The sequence below is a fragment of the Salminus brasiliensis genome, chromosome 18 (assembly GCF_030463535.1).
Source record: "Salminus brasiliensis chromosome 18, fSalBra1.hap2, whole genome shotgun sequence".
Taxonomy (NCBI): domain Eukaryota; kingdom Metazoa; phylum Chordata; class Actinopteri; order Characiformes; family Bryconidae; genus Salminus; species Salminus brasiliensis.
In genome coordinates this window covers 29,626,419-29,647,903 of record NC_132895.1, presented here as the reverse complement: position 1 = coordinate 29,647,903, position 21,485 = coordinate 29,626,419, and the positions used below count along the sequence as shown (strand labels likewise).

The 21,485-nt window shown below is 39.1% G+C and overlaps 2 protein-coding genes across 2 annotated transcripts in view; one reads left to right on the top strand and one right to left on the bottom strand.

Moving 5' to 3' along the window:
• Positions 1-323: 323 nt before the first annotated feature.
• Positions 324-8,629, bottom strand: c18h18orf54 (chromosome 18 C18orf54 homolog). The gene is made up of 8 exons (XM_072661846.1): positions 8,521-8,629; positions 7,778-8,086; positions 4,207-4,938; positions 2,594-2,750; positions 1,598-1,673; positions 1,313-1,507; positions 826-884; positions 324-710 (listed from the first exon to the last, which is right to left on the bottom strand). The coding sequence occupies exons 2-8, from the start codon at positions 8,049-8,051 to the stop codon at positions 623-625; spliced, it is 1,581 nt and encodes a 526-aa protein (XP_072517947.1). The 5' UTR covers positions 8,052-8,086; positions 8,521-8,629; the 3' UTR covers positions 324-622.
• A 2,063-nt stretch (positions 8,630-10,692) lies between these two features.
• scarb2c (scavenger receptor class B, member 2c) overlaps positions 10,693-21,485 on the top strand; it is a 35,629-nt gene continuing 24,836 nt past the window's right edge. Inside the window, exons 1-8 of the mRNA XM_072661565.1 lie at positions 10,693-10,911; positions 12,576-12,733; positions 13,806-13,950; positions 14,699-14,890; positions 16,897-16,988; positions 17,906-18,025; positions 20,295-20,470; positions 20,846-20,964. Coding sequence (XP_072517666.1) covers positions 10,792-10,911; positions 12,576-12,733; positions 13,806-13,950; positions 14,699-14,890; positions 16,897-16,988; positions 17,906-18,025; positions 20,295-20,470; positions 20,846-20,964 — 1,122 coding nt within the window. The 5' untranslated portion in view covers positions 10,693-10,791. The remainder of the gene's footprint in view (positions 10,912-12,575; positions 12,734-13,805; positions 13,951-14,698; positions 14,891-16,896; positions 16,989-17,905; positions 18,026-20,294; positions 20,471-20,845; positions 20,965-21,485) is intronic.

Here is a 21,485-nt window from a genome sequence, read left to right as displayed (position 1 = left end):
AGTGCTATACTGTTATTAAACCTGGGTGTCAAACATAAAAGCGTGGGGTAGTATTTTATTCTACATTTTAAATAATTATTAAAATATGATCAAAAAAAAAATGTTTTGATGGTTTTGTCACAAAGCATTTAAATTAGCTTTTTTAAATAAAATAATGTGTCACAAATTAGGAAACAATGCACTCAAAAATTTATAAAACTGGGAGAGTTTCCCGTTTTGTAGAAAATTATGTGTAATTTATTATTCGTAATTTCTGTTGGATTTCCATAGATTTTGGAGAATAAAAAACGATCTTATCACCACCGAACGACATGACAGAAGACTTTTAGGATAGTATGTTCAAATTTATTAGTATAAGAAACACACACTGTGTGCTTACGAGCTCACAAGGCACTCAGGTTGCAGTAAAGTAAACAAGACAAACATTTAATTAGCAGTGTTGTGCTTCTTGTGGAGCAGATACAATAATAAGGTCTTGGGATTGTACTTTCTTGCAGGGTTGGGCCGATTTCAGTGGTGGGGAATCATCTGCTCTGCAACACCACCTGCCACCTGAAGAGGAATTCAAGCTTCAACCCAGGAACGTCTGCCGAGTCTGAGCAATGGGAGCTAGCTCTGTCCTTCATTTCCCCATCGGCTGCAGTTCTCGGGTCTTTCTCTCATTCATTTCGTCCACGAGGCTTTTCAGTCTCCCGAGGTGATGCAGAGCTCTACATGTAAACCAGAACCAAACAGAAGATCAGCAAACAGAGAATACAGCTCTGCTGCAGCAGTGAGAGACGGCCAGAGCTAATGCGCTGAGGTGAGTCCAAGCCATACACTGACCTCTGTAATGACTGCCCGCCAGGAGCCGAATCATAACCTTCGGTATCTGGTTGCGGAAACTGCAAAAACGACGACAGGTGAGCTGTGTAGCATTATAGTCAACTGTATGCTGCCCCACGAAGGCCAAAGGCAGTAACTACACCAAGAGTGTTACCATTTTTTTTCTTCAGAAATTTATTACCCAAATTTCGGAGACTGACATCTAACCTAGCAATGCTCCCCAGACTAGGAGGGTAAGGACGTCCTCCCATACGTGCAAAGCCAGACGCCGTCCCTCTTTTCGACCTGCAGCCGACTCGATCTAAGAAAAGTGTTGGACCCCCAGCTTCGCAGCACCGGCTAACAGACGCCTGTGCCGGCCAACATCGCTCAAGAGTGCCGAGGGGAGAGAGAGAGAGCATGGCCAATTGTGCCCTCTCTGACTCCGGCTCCTGATGGCAAACTGCAGTTACCGCATTTAGCCTTTGTATCATCATTACACTCGTACCTTCTTAAGCTCCTGGTCCTCCACCTGTGTTGGCAGGTTTGGAAGGTTAGCCCCGCTAGCAAAGCTCTGTGGCCCGGCGTCTTTCTGCTGCGTCACCTTCTGCTCCACGGCCTGAAGGCTGAACAGCATCTGCTTTAAGGCCTCAACGGGACCATGGTGTTTCCTACTGCTGTAGCCAGACGAGGAGCCTATGGACTGAGGTGCACAGGTGGGTTAAACTCCCGCGGCACGAAGCTCCGCCAAGACGCAGAGAAATCTGTCCAACATTGCGCCCAATCTGCTTACCTTCTCTGTTGCATCCCTCTGAGACTCATCAGTGGTTAGCTCGTCCTCTGGCTCCCCTACTGGAACAGGAGACTTACTGCAGGTGAAAATGTAAAACACAAAAAATGAAGTAAATCTCTGCTTCCTTTCCAGACAGAGTTGGTCATTTCAGTCCAAGTGTAAAGCCCAGCTGGAGCTGTCCAGTATGAATCTGCAATGGGTGTGTGTGTGTGGACAGTGCAGAGGTTTAATCCAGTATGTTATTGACTGTGAAAACAACACACTATTATTATAAACCAATCCTGTAAAAATAAATACATTTTAAAAAGACTGTCAATCCAGTATGAATAATCGCTGCACTGCAGTCCAGTATGAATCTGCTGTGTGTGTAGTTTCTGACAGTAGAAAGTTTGGAGTGGTTCTACTCCAGTATGAATCTGCCACGAGTGTGTATAGTTTTTACAGTCAGACGGTAACAGTTGTACAGTGACTTTAATCCAGTATGAATCCCCACAGATAGTACTGTCAGTAAAAACTGTGTGTGTACAAACTATACCCACACTGGTTCACACTGGAGAAGACTGTAAAACTATATGCACATGCCAGATTCATACTGGAGTAGAATTACTTCACAGTTACTACTGCAGATTCATACTGGATTGAAACCACTGCACTATATATTGAACAAAAACAAATACACACGACAGATTCATACTGGATTAAAATCACTCCAGTTATGACTTCGTACAGTTTATTTTGTTAGAACTTCACTTTAGATTCCTTGTATTATCATATATATATATATATATAGCTTTTTTTCATAACAAATGTATGATATAAACCTTTTTTATATCTTTTTATATGTATAAAACGTTTTACAGTTGTGGTAGTAATGATTATAATCCAGTATGTAACACTGGTGGGAGCTTCTGGGCTTTCTCTGGGAAAACTGATCTAGCTCCAAGCTGGACTGAGAAAGTGCTAATTCGTAGAACATGGAAACTGTCACTTGCTCACAATGTCACCGGAGGATTTTCCCATGAGTGGTCGGCCTCCAGAAGCTCCTCTGTGCCTCCTGGACTGCCGTGCGGCTCCTCGGCTGTACAACCCAGACCGAGAGAGGGGGATTTCAACACCTGCTCCGCCCTCTGGATCAGAGAGCCAATCCTGTCGCCTGTGGAAGGACATGCAGTCAGTCAGTGGGTGGGCTTGGGCAGCATCCAACCCAATGAGATTCAGTGAAGAACTCATTCAGGCCACATTCACAAAAGCATATTAGGAAATTAAACCTTGAAAAATGTGGGAAATATCTTTACACCTTCATGAAAGGCGGCAAGTCAAAAAAAAAAAGACAGTTTTCAGTTTTTTTAAATAGTGAGGACAGTAATTACAGAAAATTACGTAAACATTCTGTACTACCCAGAAAGAAGTTCTAATAACATTTCATCTAATATAAAGTTCTAATAAAATTTAGATTTAAAAAGCTGTAAAACTTCAGTCATAATATAATAAATGTCAAATGAAATTCTAACAAAAATACATTAAAAATACAGTTTAAATACCATTAATATTTAAAAAGCTTAAAAAATATATTAAAAATAATTTTACCAAGAGTAATACCAATATCATCTAATACCAAGTGTAAATAATCAATTTTGTATAAAATGAAGAATAAGATCCAGAATGAAGTTCTAATAGCATAAATATCCAAATTGAAGATGTGAAACTTCTTTGGAATGACATACTAATAAAAGTTATCTAAAATAAAGTTCTAATAACAAAATATTTAAAAAGCTGTAAAATATAATCTAAAATATAATGCTAACAAAAGAATCTTAAGCATTACGTCAAAATAGCATTAATATTTAAAAAGCTGTAAAAACGAAAACCAAGAATGAACATATCTAAAATGAAGATTAAAGAACATTAATATCTACTTTTAAGTTGTGTAAAAAGCTGTAAATGAATGAATGTATTAATTATATAATATATATATATATAAGATAATACAAGGATTTTATAATACAAGAACAAAATAAATCTTAAAAATGAAGTTTAAATAACATTCAAATTTACAAAGTTATTTATATTTAAATAATTTAAGTTTTTTTTTAAATATTTAGTTCTAATAAAATTGATCTAAAATGGAGATGTAAAGATCATTATTCATAATCAAATTCTAATAAGCTTAATGTCTAGAATGAAGTTCTAACATTTAACGTCTGAAGCTGGGAAAGTTCTAATAAACAAGGTAAACAAAGTAACAAAAGGTCTAATCAAATTTATATTTAAAAAGCTGTGGAAACTAGGCCTAATATCCACAATAAAATAAAATTAATCTAAAATAAAATTCTAATGAAATTAATATTTAAGAATCTGTAAACAAATGATCTCTAGATTGATATATCATAATTTATAAACATATTTTAAGTTGTAATCAAATCATGAGACATTATACTAAATTCTAAAGTGAATTTCTCTGTTTACTGAATATATTCTATTATAATATGTAACAACCCTGTATGCTTAATTTATAGCCTACATAAAATAACAGCAGTGATTAATGTGCAGTGATTGTTCTGCGCAGTAGAGTACAGAGTTGTTACTCTACAGAACCGGAGCTCACGCACCTCGGAACGGTTCCCCGTTGTCATACACGGCCCCTCTGCCTTCGCTGCTTTCGGCTGATGCCAGCGTCTCTGCAAACTGCAGCCTCAGCTCCCTGAGTGTGGCCTGGTCACTGCCACCTCCACTAGGACCCTTTTTGTGATTGACAGGGTTCTGCTGACCCTCATCAGCGTTCTTTTCCAGCTCGCTGACCCAGCGGGGGACGGTTGGAGCGCTGGTTCCTGCGCTGGTTCCTGTTGGAATGTCACATTCCCTGAGCCAGAGGGGATACTTCAGGTCTGGAATGCTGGTCACCCCGGAAAAGTCCATTTCTGACTTGCGACTGGTAATCCATCTAGGCAGGTGGTGGGACGCCAGGGAGCCTGGAGGGTCCGTCTTTGTGGACAGGACTCTCGAGCTGCTCAGCAGCAAGTCGTCCACACGCAGCGGCCTCTCTTGCCCTGAGGCTCTCGCTCGGTGAGGGTTCCTTTGTGCCGCGGGGTGATGGAGGGAAGTTTGCGGAGTGCCGCCGGGCCTTGAACGAGACCAGAAGCTGGAGTTAGCGCTGCGGCCCAGAGCGTACCTTCCCGACTGGGAGAGGAAGGCCGAGGTGCGGGTCACAGGAAGTGAGCCGTCGGACGGCAGCAGCAGGAGGTCGTCGGTGGTCATGCTGAGGCGGTCGGAGTCTCTGTGCTTGGGGCCGACTGGAAGCTTCAGAAAGTCCAGCTCTTTTTCGGTCAAGCTTTCTTTCAGCACTGCAACGGGAACACAATCCAAACAAAAGCAGTCAAAAATTAGCAAAATATAGCTAACAAGCCATGGAAGCTTACGTACACCGATTAGCACGGCGCTAACTGCACTGATAACCTATCACACACTCTTCTGAAACTGTGGGGAGGTGATCGGTAGCCTCTAACAGATTTGCTTGACACTGTATCGGACTCACTGTTATCTAGAACCCGAGGCTCATTTGGTCACTGCACAGCGGTAAAAGCGGCGTTCCAGCAGACCGTATTGGCGCAGATTCCGGCATGTTTTAATGGATCGGGTACCTGCTATTTTAAGCCTGATCCAGTTCCGATCCTTTGTTTTCTTCGCTGTGTTCTGGCGTCCTTTAGACCCTGGTAACAGACATTATTCCCAGCCTGCAGCAGTGAAGAGCTGCAATGTGGACGTTCTCTACCGCTTTTGCTAACGCTGCTTAAACCATGTGGGGAAACACTTCCACCCTGAGGTATTTCTTGAATTATGGCTGTGTAAGGGCTAGCTCCAGGGTTAGGCCTCCTCCGGCCACCAATTGGTGTCTTCTCTGCCCTTATGAGGCCCTTCGCCCAGACGTTGAGCTTGATTGGCTCTAGAAAACACCCACTGTCTCCCTCTGGTGGCTGGAGGTGATCTAACCCTGGAGCCAGCCTGTCATACTGGCAGAAAAACTGGGAAACCTTTCTTTGGCTCTAATCCAGCACTAAACAGAATATATAAATAAATATTGAATTCACCCATAGTTATTACACATCGGAGGTCAACAAACAACAAAAATGAAGATGTAAAAAAGTATCCATAATGATATTAATAACATTAATATTCAAATTGAAGCCGTAAAATAATATCTGCAATGACATTCTAATCAAATGTATCTACAATTAAGTTCTAATAGCATTAATATTCAAAAAGCTGTAAGAAATAATATATAAAAAATCTAAAATGTAATGCTAACAAAAATAATCTTAAAAATTAAGTTAAAATTTTTTAAGCTGTAAAAAATAATACCAAGAATTAGGTTCAAATAACATTAATATCCACATTTAAGTTCTAATCAAATAAATCTAAAATAAAGTTCTAATACAATTAATAATATTTTTAAAATGTAATATTTAAAAAGCTGCAAATTTATAAATATATAAATATGTCCAGATTAATGTTATAATACAATGAGTCTAAAGTGAAATTCTAACAGAAATCATCTTAAAAATCAAGTTTAAATAAAATTAATATTTACAAAGTTGTAAAAATAATATAAAAAAGTTTTAATACAATTAGTCTAAAATGAAGATTAAGTAAATTCTAACATTTAACATATGTGGAAAAAATTGTTCTTATAAAAGGTCTAACAAAATTTCTATTTAAAAAGCTGTAGAAACTAGGACTAATATTCACAATGAAGTAAAATTAATCTAAAATAAAATTCTAATGAAAGTAATATTTTAAAAGTTGTAGAAACTAGAACTAATATTTACAATTAAGTAAAATTAATCTAAAATAAAATTCTAATGAAAGTAATATTTAAAAAGCTGTAGAAACTAGGACTAATATCCACAATGAAGTAAAATTCACCTAAAATACAATTAAATTAAAATGAAATTAATATTTAAAAAGCAGTAGAAACTAGGACTAATATCCACAATGAAGTAAAATTCACCTAAAATAAAATTCTAATGAAAGTAATATTTAAAAAGCAGTAGAAACTAGGACTAATATCCACAATGAAGTAAAATTCACCTAAAATAAAATTTAATTAAAATGAAATTAATATTTAAAAAGCTGTAGAAACTAGGACTAATATCCACAATGAAGTAAAATTCACCTAAAATAAAATTCTAATGAAAGTAATATTTAAAAAGCAGTAGAAACTAGGACTAATATCCACAATGAAGTAAAATTCACCTAAAATACAATTAAATTAAAATGAAATTAATATTTAAAAAGCAGTAGAAACTAGGACTAATATCCACAATGAAGTAAAATTAATCTAAAATAAAATTCTAATGAAAGTAATATTTTAAAAGCTGTAGAAACTAGGACTAATATCCACAATGAAGTAAAATTCACCTAAAATAAAATTAAATTAAAATGAAATTAATATTTAAAAAGCTGTAGAAACTAGGACTAATATCCACAATAAAGTAAAATTCACCTAAAATAAAATAAAATTAAAATGAAATTAATATTTAAAAAGCTGTAGAAACTAGGACTAATATTCACAATGAAGTAAAATTAATCTAAAATTAAATTAAATTAAATTAAATTCGAATGAAATTAATATTTAAGAATTTAGGAATATTTAAGAAATTATCTACTGGCACAAACACAAAGATCAGACTGGCATCGGACGGGTATAGGCCGCCATTCAGCATCAAGCTACCAGGACCGAACGGGGACATCGCTAGTATGGTGTATCATCAAAAGGTCTGTATTTTGGATGCAGGCCTGCAGTTAGCACCATGCTAACTGGTGTACATAGCTTCCTATTCTTGTTGGCTACAATACTCACGGAGCTCCAGTGTAAAGCTGAGGAAGCTAAAGGTCAGGCATCCACCATGCCTCTACCCAATGCCTAGCTCTGGGCTTGTAAGGCTGCACGGGATATGGGAGTCGAGGGTATGCAGTGACGCTGGGACACCCTTTCCCGGGTTCGTGTTTTCGGGGAGGCGTCACGTGCATACCCTCCATTGTGGGCATGTGATGTATAACATACAGCTCTGGGCGATATGATGCCCAATCCGTCCGAAGGCACATCCCTCAAATCCCTGACCCTACACCCTACACAAGGCCTCCAGTACCTCACTTTTCAAAATACACAACCACAAACCACACCATCTCTGTTCCGGCGTCCCGACCGGCGCGGCAAAGGTGTGGCCAGCCCTCTGGGAAGCTCCAGCCGCCCCACGGAAGCCTCCGAGACCTGCAGGCTCCTCTGGAAGTCTGCGATGTAGGCGTCCAGCGCCTCTGTGGCCGATTCATAGTTCCTGTCCTTGTATTTGATGGTTGGGACCGGCTCCGGGTGCAGGGAGCTCTTCAGGCGTCCCGAGCTGGCCAGCAGCGAGGTGACGGTCGATTCTGGAGACAGAGGGACGTCCACAGAGCCCATGTTCAGGAGGAGTCACCATCGTGGGCCAGACCCAGCTGTGGAACACAAAGGGGAGAAAATTTCGTTTAGGCAGGTTCCCAAAAGAGGCGGAGAGAGGAAGGCGGGGGGCAGCCTAAGGCCACACTCAGTCTTAGTCTTAGGCTTAAACTCTTAAACCACTGAGGTGTTGGGGGGGGGGGGGGGATGGGGGGTCCTGCTGAACTCCTCAGCACAGCATGGATCAGCAGTGCCACCAAAGCAGGGCTGGAACTCATCAAATTCATCAGAAAAGGCGAGACTGGCCTGTTTAGGCGAGCTGGGCTGGGATTAGTTGTAGCTAGTTAGTAACGCCGTTATTACGCAGTTATTACGCAGTTATTACGCCGTTATTACTCCGTTATTACGCAGTTATTACTACTACTATCTACAGCAGCCAGCGTTATAAACACAGGCCAGCCTTAAAGAGAGGACTCCAGTAGGAGAAGCTCACCAGCAGTCTCCGTGTAGGAGCCATGTAGGGTTTGGAGGAGAGCGGTGTAAACACCCCGGGTGTTTCAGCAACAGGCCGCTCCGGTCTAACGGCTGCCCCAGCACTGGAGCGCTTCCTGCTGCGAGCTCAGGTCTGTCAAAATAAAAGTCCCCGCGGTCCCGTAAATAGGCATATATTGGTCTAAATTGCTCAGGAAATCTGTTTAATATATCTGTTAAATCTGTTTATTCGAGGGCCTTACATGTTCTGATCCGGGGATACTGTAAATTGTTGTGTATGTCTATTAATTAATTATATTTAATATATATAGTAATATAATAATATAGATATATGAAGTTATCTATGTAGCTATCTATCTGTTTGTCTATCTATGTATATTTATCTGCAATACTCAAAAAAAACAAAACCTACATCTAACCAAACCAAACTTTTATACTACTTTCATGTATTACAGGGTGTAGTATATTCATTGACTTTGCAGATGTAGAAAAGAAAGGGGGTCCCGTTTCTTGACCAAATATACACAAATTGAACAGACATAAGATGCTGTTTAGATTTGGACATCCCGTTGGGCAGACGTGTCAGTGAGTTAAACGCTGTCCAGAAGTGGCCATGGACCACTTAGGTAATGGGGGAGCTAATGGCTGTTCCCTATGGATGAAATGTAAACATTCCATATATGGCAACATTCCAACAGAATGTGGCGTGAAATAAGGTATAAAAACTCAAGGTATTCCTAAGTCGGGGAGAGAGAGACCGAAGGGCACCCAGAATTGGCAGACTCTCTCCACACTGTTCTTTCGATTGCAATAAAATATATTATTGTTACAACTAAAGACAGTGGCTACAGACTCTCCTTTTTGAATAACAAGTCCATCTCCAGAGGAAGACGAACCGAGACGACAAGGGACAGATTACAGGGACAGTCAGTAGTTCAGTAGCAGTCTTAGCCCCGCGTTTATTGAATTACCAGCTCTGAGCTTTGTATTGAAGCTTAAAGCATCGGGATTCAGTCATTATGCCTTTGCGTTAAAGCTTCACTCACCTTTATTTTGACAGAGACGGGAGAGCGGGGACCGGTCAGGAACTGCGTCTAGCTTCACGGAGCGCCCGAATGAACTACAAGCACAAAGTCACGTGACCGTGTCAAAATAAAAGCCAGGCTCGGCTTCAGGTCGATTGTTGATGGGTTTGTTTTTGTTCTCAGAATCACATATATAGATGCATATATACATAGATGGATAAATAGATAGAGAGAGAAATAAATCGATAGTATTGATCATTTAAAAAAAAAAATATATATATATATATATATATATTTTTAATGATCAATACTATCGATTTCTTGCTCTCTCTCTCTCTCTCTCTCTCTCTATATATATATATATATATATATATATATATATATGATAAGATAATCCTTTATTAGTCCCACAGTGGGGAAATTCTCATATTTATATTATTATTATATTATTATATATTTTTTTAAATGATCAATACTATCGATTTCTTGCTCTCTCTCTCTCTCTCTCTCTCTATATATATATATATATATATATATATATATATATATATATATATATGATAAGATAATCCTTTATTAGTCCCACAGTGGGGAAATTCTCATATTTATATTATTATTATATTATTATATATTATTTATATTATATTATTATTTTTTTTTTTTAAATGATCAATACTATCGATTTACTTCTCTCTTTCTATCTATTTATATATATATATATATATATATATATATATATATATATATATATATATATATATATGATAATCCTTTATTAGTCCCACAGTGGTGAAATTCTCATATTTATATATATATATATATATATATATATATATATATATATATATATATATATATATATATATATATATATACATATATATATGTATAATGTCAGAAAATGCGACAAAGCCAGACTTTGTATCATGATGATGGATTTGTTATTGTTTTCAGACAAATATTAGACATGTTATTGGCTAAAACTAATAATTTGTTTAAAAATAAATAAATATTTTTTTTTTTTTTTTTTTTTACAAAAGAAAGTCAGAATAAAGGCCAATGAATAAAAAAATACAATAACAGATGTGTTGTATTATATATAAAATATTTAGGGGCTTTTACTTTGACAGGGCACGGGTTGGGTTGTGGTTAGGCTTCTAGATGAGCTAAAATAAACAGCGGAGATATCGAGAGCAGCAGCGGGAGGGTCCGGGACAATAACACACGGCACCGAAACGAGGGGCGACATGCTGAGGTCCTGCTGCATTTACAGTGTGGGGCTGCTGTCCATCCTCCTCCTGATTGCGGGCATCGCCATGGTGTTGGCACACGTCTTCCAGAGCGCCGTAAACAGCAGGATAAAGAGCGTGAGTGGAGAGTTACTGCAGTTCAGACAGGCGGTGTGGGTGCTGGGGCTCTGTCACTCCACAGGCTGAGGTTGAGAGTGTGTGAGAGTGAAGCCAGGATCAAACACTAAGGATCAAACACTAAGGATCAAGGCCTTCCCTTAGTTTTAGTTTTCTGGAAGAGCCTGGCTGAGGAGGGAGCAGTAGAGGTCCTCAGCTCAGCTGGGTGTGGACCCTGATGGTGGTTCTCTACCCTGAGAGATGATCCTGATGCCTGTCATACTTCTGCATAAGCAGGCCTGTCTTAATCCAGACAGAGGAATATTACATTTGGATGGTCTTCCTCCTCCTCCTCCTCCTCTTCTTCCTCCTCTTCCTCCTCCTCTGTTTCGGCAGCAGTGTCTTGGTGTCTCCTAATAATGACTGGTTCAGAAGTCCAACAGCTGAGTCATTGTTTTGAGAGAGTGGCTGTGGTTTGAGATGCTGAATCAGCATCAGATTTTGAGACGATTTCAAAAACTTGTAATAAGAAATAAGTGATTAATTTGAGACAATTTCAAAAAATTTTAAAAAATGAATGAATAATTTCAGACAATTTAAAAAATCTTAATAAAAAATTAATGAATAATTTCAGACAATTTCAACAAATTGTAATAAAAAATAAGAGAATAATTTGAGACAATTTCAGTGCAAAATGACCTTTGAATAAAAAGTAAATACAAAACAAATTATGTCAAGATACTGAGTCATAATTGTAAGAAAATGTCTTCATTGTGAGTTACTGAGTAGAACCTGACAAAATAAGTAATTATTTTAGATAATAAGTTAAGAATAATAATAGCGTAATAATTTAGTAATAATTTTGACTTCATTTCTTTTGAATAAATAAGTAAAGAATTTTTAAAAAATAGCCAATCATTATATTTGGATACTAAATCATAATTTTTAGGAAATAAAAAAAAAGCAAAACAAAAAAAATCATTATTTTGTAATAAATAAGTAAATAAATGTGAAATATTCTGTTTATAATATTTCATAATATTTTATAAATAGTATTTTTTTAATAGCCAGTTATATCAAGAAAGTCACAACTTTAAGAAAAGGTCTTCAGTTTGAGTCACAATTTTGATGAAGCAAGTTATTTCAGGATATTGAGTTTAGAAGTTTGTAAAAATGAGCAGTTAATTTAAGACACTGTCATAAATTTGAGAAATTAAGAATCGATTCTAACCCAAAAGTATTGAGAACAAAGTAATTGATTTAGGATGTTAGGCCAAAATAAATAAATAATCATTAAAAGATACAAAGTAAAAATTTGTCTGTTTTATGAGACAACCAGTCAGAACTGTGGATAAAATGCCTGTATTTTGAGGAACAGCTTCAAGATTTCAAAATGTTACTAAGAATGATTTTTTTCAGACACTGCTGCCAAAAACAAAGAGGAAGAAATAAAAGAAGGAAATTGGCATGCATATATATATATATATTATTTTTATTTTTTTCCCTCCCCTCTTGTCACTTGTCTAGCTTTTTAACCCTTTCTGTGCTTAAAAATCAAGCTTGTGAAGCCTCTCAGCAGTTGCCGGCTGCCATGGCGTCTCCTCGGCCCTTATCAGCTCCTCTGTGAAGTTGCGACAGTGAGAAAAACACACCAAACTCCTGACCCACTGCCCTTTCACCTACAGGAGATGGTGCTGGAAAATGGAACAGAGGCTTATGCCGTTTGGCGGGATCCTCCGGCCCCCGTCTACATGCAGTTTTACTTCTTCAATCTGACCAACCCTGACGAGACGCTGAAAGGAGAAAGGCCTGCGGTGATCGAGGTCGGCCCATACACGTACAGGTAACTGGGTGACTGCTGAGTCTTATCCAGATCAGAGTTCAGTGTGCTTTTGTTATTCGGAAGTGTTCGATAGACTCACATGACCAGGCTTCCGCAACGGTTTGGTTTACCACAGTGTGGATGAGTCGCACGTAAGGCTTGCATGAAAGTAGAGCTTTCACCATATATTGCATTAGTAATTCAGTAAAGTGCTGATTCATGTGACTGAATCGAACCCCAATCCCATCCAACCCTATGCTCACCATAACCACTCATACTCATCCCCATACCCATCCCAATTCACTCCAGCCCCACTATACCAATCCCATCGACCCGTACATCCATGCTCATAGCTGCCCATTAACATTCCCACCCATCCCTGTCCACCCTTTCTACCCATACTATACCCCTCCATATCCCATCTACATCCATACCCGTCCCCATCCCAATCCATTTTCTTGCCCATCCATACCCATACATGGCGGTCCCCTCCATAATCATCCCTCTTTATATGCATCCCCATTCATTCCCATGATCCTCATCCCATTCTTACTCATCCCCATCCACCCCATCCCTACTATACCCATGAATCCCTATCCTAGTTTCATCCACCCCCTACCATAACTGTCCTCATCCAAAGCCATCCCCATCCACCCCATCCATACTATACCCATCCATACCCATACCCATGAATCCCTATCCTAGTTTCATCCACCCCCTACATAACTGTCCTCATCCATAGCCATCCACATCCACCCCATTCTTACTATACGCATCCACCCCATCCATACTATACCCATCCATTCCCATTTATCCCTATCCAGTCCATACCTGTACCCGTCCATCCCCAACCCTGACCATCTTCATCCCAAGAAGGCCATCCCATTCGATAAGCATACTCCTATGACCCCTCCTCCAGACCCATCTCCATTTCTGTCCATTTACATACTCCTTCACCCCCACCCTCAGTGTTTACAGGCTGTTGCCTGTATCTTTTAAAATAATAAATCTCATAAATATCATGTTTCTAAAGCTGCTGTACTGGTTCCAGATGCTCGGTAATGATGCCTATTTTCACTTCCTCATTTTAAAGAGAGCTTCGGCCAATGGAAAGCGTGACCTTCATGGAAAACGGTACCAAAGTAGCTGCGGTCAACCCCAAAACCTACATGTTTGAGCCAAACATGTCACGAGGCTTAGAGGATGACCTTATCAGAACTGTCAACATCCCTGCATTGGTGAGAGTCCTATTTTCTGCCCCTCCTGTAGTGTATTACAGGCTGTCAGAAAGAGTGTGGGGATCGTATGAACATTAGAAAGCATTATAGAGCTCCCCCTAGACTTCCTGTAGTGTATTACAGTCTGTCAGAATGAGTGTGGGGATCTTATGAACATTAGAAAGCATTATAGAGCTCCCCCTACACTTGCTGTAGTGTATTACAGTCTGTCAGAATGAGTGTGGGGATCATATGAACATTATAGAGCGCCCCCTACGCTTCCTGTAGTGTATTACAGTCTGTCAGAATGAGTGTGGGCATCATATGAACATTATAGAGCATTATAGAGCTCCCCCTACACTTCCTGTAGTGTATTACAATCTGTCAGAATGAGCATGGGGATCGTATGAACATTAGAAAGCATTATAGAGCTCCCCCTACACTTCCTGTAGTGTATTACAGGCTGTTTGAATAAATGAAACTAAGGGAATTAACGAACACATTTGTTTTGATATTTCAGAATGGAAATGTTTGTTCATACAATTTCTTTAGACTGAGATCTAATGTCTTATAAATTGTCCAGTTATTTTTGTCCCCTGAATTATGTATTCTGTGTATAAAGATCTATCATTTCTGTATCGTTTACTAAAGATGGACGGTAATGTTATTTAAGTTTAGCCACGTTATTATTTCATTTTAAATCCACTGTGCTGTACCACGACCTGTCATTGTCCAATTATTATAGCTTATAGCTGCACTGTGTTTGCAGACCGTGATGGAGAGGTTTAAAGACCATTCCGTTATCAGCCGTCTGATCTCTGACTTGATGATTGGTCAAAACATTGGGCTTTTTGTGACGCGGCCAGTGGGGGAGCTGCTGTGGGGCTATGTGGACCCTTTGCTGAAGGATCTTCAGACTATTGACCCCACTCTGGATGCTAACTTTGGTTTGTTCTACAAGGTAATGCCTTTTTTTTTATTTAGAGAGTATCTATATCTATACCCATGCATACTAGGGCTGCACGATATAAAAAAAAAAAAAATATTGTGAAATTATTTTTTTCTGATATATACACACACATACAGGTATTTTCTCCAGAAGTTGATGTTCCTATATGTATATGATATTAATAATTCACTGTATCCAATATTGAAGTAAAATATTTAAAAAAGAATGAATACAGTGTGAATTTTCCATTTGTTTCAAACAGCAAGAAATTATTAAAAGATTAATTTCACACTGCACGACCTGCAGTGTGACGATTGCGCATGTGCTTATTGTGGTAATGAAGCTTATATTATTATTATAGAACTATATATTGTGCAGCTCTAATGTATACCCATAGTCCTCCATACCTTTCTTCAAAGTCATTTATTTATATCTATCCATACACATCTATCCCAGTGCACACCCATATCCATACCCATCCATTCTCATCTGCATTCTTTCCCGTTTATACCCATCCGAACGTATACCCATCTATACATATCCATACCCATTTATACCCATCCAAATCCATACTAATCCATTCCCATCTGTACTAATACCCATTTATACCCAATCAAACCCATAACTATCCATACCCATTTATACCCATCCAAACTCATACCTATCTGTACCCATTTATACCCATCCAAACCCATAACTATCCATACCCATCTCTACCCATACCCATTGATACCCATCCAAACTCATACCTATCTATACCCATTTACACCCATCCAAACTGATAACTATCCATACCCATTCCTACCCATACCCATTTATACCCATCCAAACCCATAACTATCCATACCCATCTCTACCCATACTCATTTATACCCATCCAAATTAATACCAATCCATTCCCATCTGTACTAATACCCATTTATACTCATCCAAACCCATCCTTATTCATACCCATATGCACTAATACCCATCCAAACCCATACCTATCCATACCCATCTCTACCCATACCCATTTATACCCATTTAAATCCATACTAATCATTCCCATTTGTACTAATACTCATTTATACCCATTCAAACCCATCCTTATTCATACCCATCTGCACTAATACCCATTTATACCCATCCAAATCCATACCAATCCATTCACATCTGCACTAATACCCATCCAAACCCATAACTATCCATTCCCATCCCTACCATACCCATTTATACCCACCTAAATCCATACCAATCCATTCCCATCTGTACTAATACCCATTCATACCCATCCAAACCCATACCTACCATACCCATTTATACCCATCCAAACCCATACCTATCCATACCCATCTCTACCCATACCCATTTATACACATCCAGACCCATACCCTTTCCATATACATGCCCATCTGTACTCATTCCAGTTTACACCCATCCATACCACACACCATATCCATCATTTTTTGTTTTTTTTGTTTGTTTGTTTGTTTGTTTTTGTCATTTCTGCGAATAAAAGCTCTAAATATTAATATTTTTATTTTGAATTTAGGGGAAATGTTGCCCATGGTTTATGAAATACAACGCAAAAGTTAATTTCCCGAAACATGTTGTCTATAAATAGTAAAACCAGAGAAACTGATCATGTTGGGTGGTCTCTTCCTTTTATCCGGAGCTGTATTATAATTCAGTTAATAAGAATTTAAAGTACCTGGTAAGACCAAGATTTCTGTCATAGGAGAACACAATCTCCCTGCGTGATTATAGAAAATTAAGTAGGTTTCTGTCCCCAGGACCTCTGAAACCTTGCAAGTGCTAAACACTTCACTGACTCTTGGCATTTTTATAGGCCACAGTCGGCAGACGTCTCAAAGTCCAAGACGCTCTTCTTTTGTGGTAATTCAATAAAGATAAGCACTGTGACTGATAAGACAACATCACCACTAAATCTGTGATTAATAAATGTGTGTCCGTTAGTTTAGCCACTGTATAAGCCGCAGATATCACTTCCATGTCTTTGGCCTTTGTTTGTCTTTCAGATGAATGCCACGGACGACGGGGAGTATGTGTTTTTCACGGGAAAAAAGGATTATCAGGACTTTGCTCGAGTAGATCTATGGAGAGGCAAGAGGTAAACTAATCCACTCAGGCCACGCCCACTAAAGTAGGATTCTGTAGCTACCATCGTGAGGTCGGACAAACTTTACAGAACACTGATATAAATCCCACTAAAGGCTAATGAAAGACTGTAGCTCCTCCTCCTCAGTGTATATCACAATACCTACATTTAGAGTGTTATTAATATTCACCCTAATGAGAGACTGTAGCTCCACCTCCTCAGTGTATATCACAATACCTACATTTAGAGCGTTATTAATATTCACCCTAATGAGAGACTGTAGCTCCACCTCCTCAGTGTATATCACAATACCTACATTTAGAGTGTTATTAATATCCACCTTAATGAGAGACTGTAGGTCCGCCTCCTCAGTGTATATCACAATACTTACATTTAGAACGTTATTAATATTCACTCTAATGAGAGACTGCAGCTCCTCCTCAGTGTATATCACAATACCTACATTTAGAGTGTTATTAATATTTACTCTAATGAGAGACTGTAGCTCCGCCTCCTCAGTGTATATCACAATACTAACATTTAGAGCGTTATTAATAATATTTACCCTAATGAGAGACCGTAGCTCCGCCTCCTCAGTGTATATCACAATACCTACATTTAGAGCGTTATTAATAATATTTACCCTAATGAGAGACTGTAGCTCCTCCTCCTCAGTGTATATCACAATACCTACATTTAGAGCGTTATTAATATCCACCCTAATGAGAGACTGTAGCTCCGCCTCCTCAGTGTATATCACAATACCTACATTTAGAGCGTTATTAATATCCACCCTAATGAGAGACTGTAGCTCCGCCTCCTCAGTGTATATCACAATACCTACATTTAGAGCGTTATTAATATTCACCCTAATGAGAGACTGTAGCTCCGCCTCATCTGTATATCATCTCTGATTGTTTGTCATGCAGCTCGCTGGATTGGTGGAGTACAGATGAGTGCAACATGATTAACGGAACCAATGGAGCTTCTTTTCATCCAATCATCAGCAAGACAGAGAAGCTCTACATGTTCTCCTCCGACCTCTGCAGGTGAACCTTAAAGCAGAGCTCAGATTGGAGACCTTTAATAAGGTCTTCTTTAAGTACCTACTTACCTTTCTTTCTTGTATCTTCCCTTTTCTTTCAGAATATGTCCAAATAATTGTGACCAGTCATAAAAGAATGTTTATTAACCTGTGTTTAAAACATGAGTGTTTTAAACATGGGGTTACTGTACTGTTAATTACAGGAACAGTGTGTGGAACTACCTCCACCATGTTTGTAGGCTACAATTTAGCCTGGCTAGCTCTCACTGGGAGTTGTTAATGAAACTACCTCCACCATGTTTGGAGGCTGTACTTTAGCCTGGCTAGCTCTCACTGTGAGTTGTTGATGAAACTACCGCCCTCATGTTTGGAGGCTGTACTTTAGCCTGGCTAGCTCTCACTGGGAGCTGTTAATGAAACTACCTCCACCATGTTTTGTAGGCTGCACTTTAGCCTGGGGTGAGGGGGGGTGTATTTGTCTGACTGCTGACTGCGCTGGGCCATTGCAGTGGGAATACAAGATGATGATCAAAAGCACGTTCAGCTGGGACCAGTTCAAGTATTTAAAAAAAGTTATATTTTGCCCTGGGTTTAAGCCTTTTGAATTAATAAGTTTTCCTCATTCATCTGGTTCAAGACTAAAAAAGTCTGGGATTTCATTCCCGGCCATCGTTAAACCTCTTGGACCCTAGGTTTATTACTCAGCTATTAATCGTAATTCAGACTATAGTGAATTTTTAGGTAACTGTTGGGTTTAGCATATTGTTTGGAGTCCCACAGGGTCCTATTTTGGGGTCTATGAAACTGTTGTTAATTCTGATAGTAATTTATCTCTGAAAGTGATGAGTTGTGGACTTCCATCCAGTGTCTAAGTGGTTAATCAGCCCTGTCCGTTTCACAGCCTGAGTAGCTGAGCAGGGCTAGGCTGAACTTTATGTAGGTCAGTGCAGGCCAAAGCCTCACAGCTCAAGCGCATTACCTGAAATATGTCAAATAGTTATGTCACGGCCGGTAAACAGCACTTTGGCCTGTCTGTAAGCTGCTAGACAGAGCTTTTTTAAAAAGATGAAGAAAAGGAGGAAAATATGTTTGTTTTAGAAGTAGGTCAGTGTGTCTGCAGAACACGTTTATACCTTTTCCAAAAGCTAATTTAGTATTGGTTCGATTTCGACTACTGACCTGACTGTGTCCAAGTAGCAAGTGTTTCTTTTTGACCTGTGTATAGTCATGGAAACAAAACTGAGGACACCACATTAAAACCTTTGTCTGTTTGAACATATTTAAACATCTGGGCATTTGATCTTCATTTGAGGAATTTGAAGGAGCCGGTCTTCTTTAAACCTCAGACATATTGATTGTAAAAGCAAGTGGTGAAGATCATCATGGCCAGATCCAAAGAACTCTCTGGGGCCTTCAGAAAGAAGGTTGGAGATGCAGATTTTAGAAAGGGGGTTTTAAAAGATCTCAGAACACGTAGAAATCAGCCTTTCCACTGTCCGCTAAATCATTTACATACAAAACTACTGCCAACACTGCCAGATTAGGCCGTCCTAGCAAATTCAACCCAACAGCAGACCACAGGATGACCTACAGGTAGCTATTGTAGCCACAGTTGATGTCAAAGTGCAGCATCTACCATCAGAAAGAGACCACACAAGTTCGGTTGTCGTACGACGTGCAGGACAAGACTAAGGTTGCTTGTTTGAGAACACCTTCTGGACTTCTGGAGACAATGAGACAATGAGAATCTCCACATGCAAGCTATGAAGCATGGAGGTGGAGATGTCAGATTAGGGGCTTGGAGAATCCACTAGGAATGTCACTAAGGCTGAAATGTCACACAGCTGAGAGATTTCTGCATGGAGGAGTGGGAAAGACCTTCAACCAGTTGAAGCTGGTAGATCAGCCAAGGGGGAAATACCAACTGTTAGGGCACAGGGCACTTGTTTCTGTACTAAAACATGGCATTCTAATAATTACATTTTCACTTGTTTTTTGAGACAATACTTAAGTAGTATGTGAGGTGTTTTGCCTGTCTGGTCGCCTACTGTTAGGTAGGTTAGGCCAACAATAGCATTGGTACTTGCTTCGGTCAGCCCAGCCTTAACTTTTAACCTGGCTTTTTTATTTTAAGCCTAGCTTGGGCTGGGTGTATGTTAATATTTGGGGCGTCAATATAACTGGCATCAATATAGCTAATAAGGGCCGTTTATTCAGGGCCTTTTCTTATGTATGTGTGTTTTTTGTGTGTGTCTGTGTGTTTGTATTGTCAGGTCCCTGTACGCCACATTTGAGTCTGAGCTCAATGTGATGGGGATCCCTGCATACCGCTTTGTTCCTCCCAGTGATGTGTTCGCAAACGTGACGGTGAATCCTGACAATGCTGGTTTCTGCGTTGGTGGATACTGCCTCAGCTCTGGCCTGCTGAACATTAGTGTCTGCAAAGAAGGTGTGTGTGTGTGTGTGTGTGCTTATGGTAGTGCCAAAATTCCCAGGGTGATGAAAACATTTAATGGCTATGGGACTTTTGGCAGCTCTCCATGGAAAAAGGATTTATTTCCCTAAAAATAAAACTCTGACAGATTTATACTTTGCCTCTCCCCAAACTCAAGTTTGCACTCGTCTCAAAACCAGCTTGAGGCTTGTGGTGATTTGGGCAAACATATATATTAGTGTCTATGTGTATTTATACCGTATCCTCTATGACTCCAGTATCTGCTGTCTTCAGTAGCTACTGTAATTTATTCAGTATCCACTATGACTTGCTCAGTATCTACTATAACATATTTGCAACTGTGACCCTGATGTTGTTCTTTTGTCCCAGGTGCTCCCATCATCATGTCGTCTCCTCATTTCTACCAGGCAGATGAGAAATTTGCCCAGGATGTGTTTGGGATGCATCCAAACAAGGAGGAACACCAAACGGCCATCGACATTAATCCGGTAAACTCCCACTAAATGAGTTATTCAGTATCCACTGGGAGTTATTCAGTATTTACTAGGAGTTCTTCAGTATCCGCTATGAGTTCTTCAGTATCCGCTATGAGTTCTTCAGTATCCGCTATGAGTTCTTCAGTATCCGCTATGAGTTCTTCAGTATCCGCTATGAGTTATTCAGTATCCACTATGAGTTATTCTGTATCTACTACGAATCATTCCATTTTTCCTTTGAGTTGATTAGTAACCACTATGAGTTATTCAGCATATTCTATTAATTGTTAAGTATTTATTGTCCAGTGCACACTATAAATGACCCGGTATTCATTATGAATTATTCAGTAACTTGTATGAAGTATTTAAATCCCATTATAAGAGAGTTTTAATGGGACTCTTTAGTGCGAGATTGTAGATAATAGATTTGGACCTTGGATTAGTCCTGTTTAATATACCTGTGTAATTACCATCTTCTACACAAGAGGGCAGTATAGGATTGCTGTTGTTGCTTTAGTTGCTACCGTTCACCA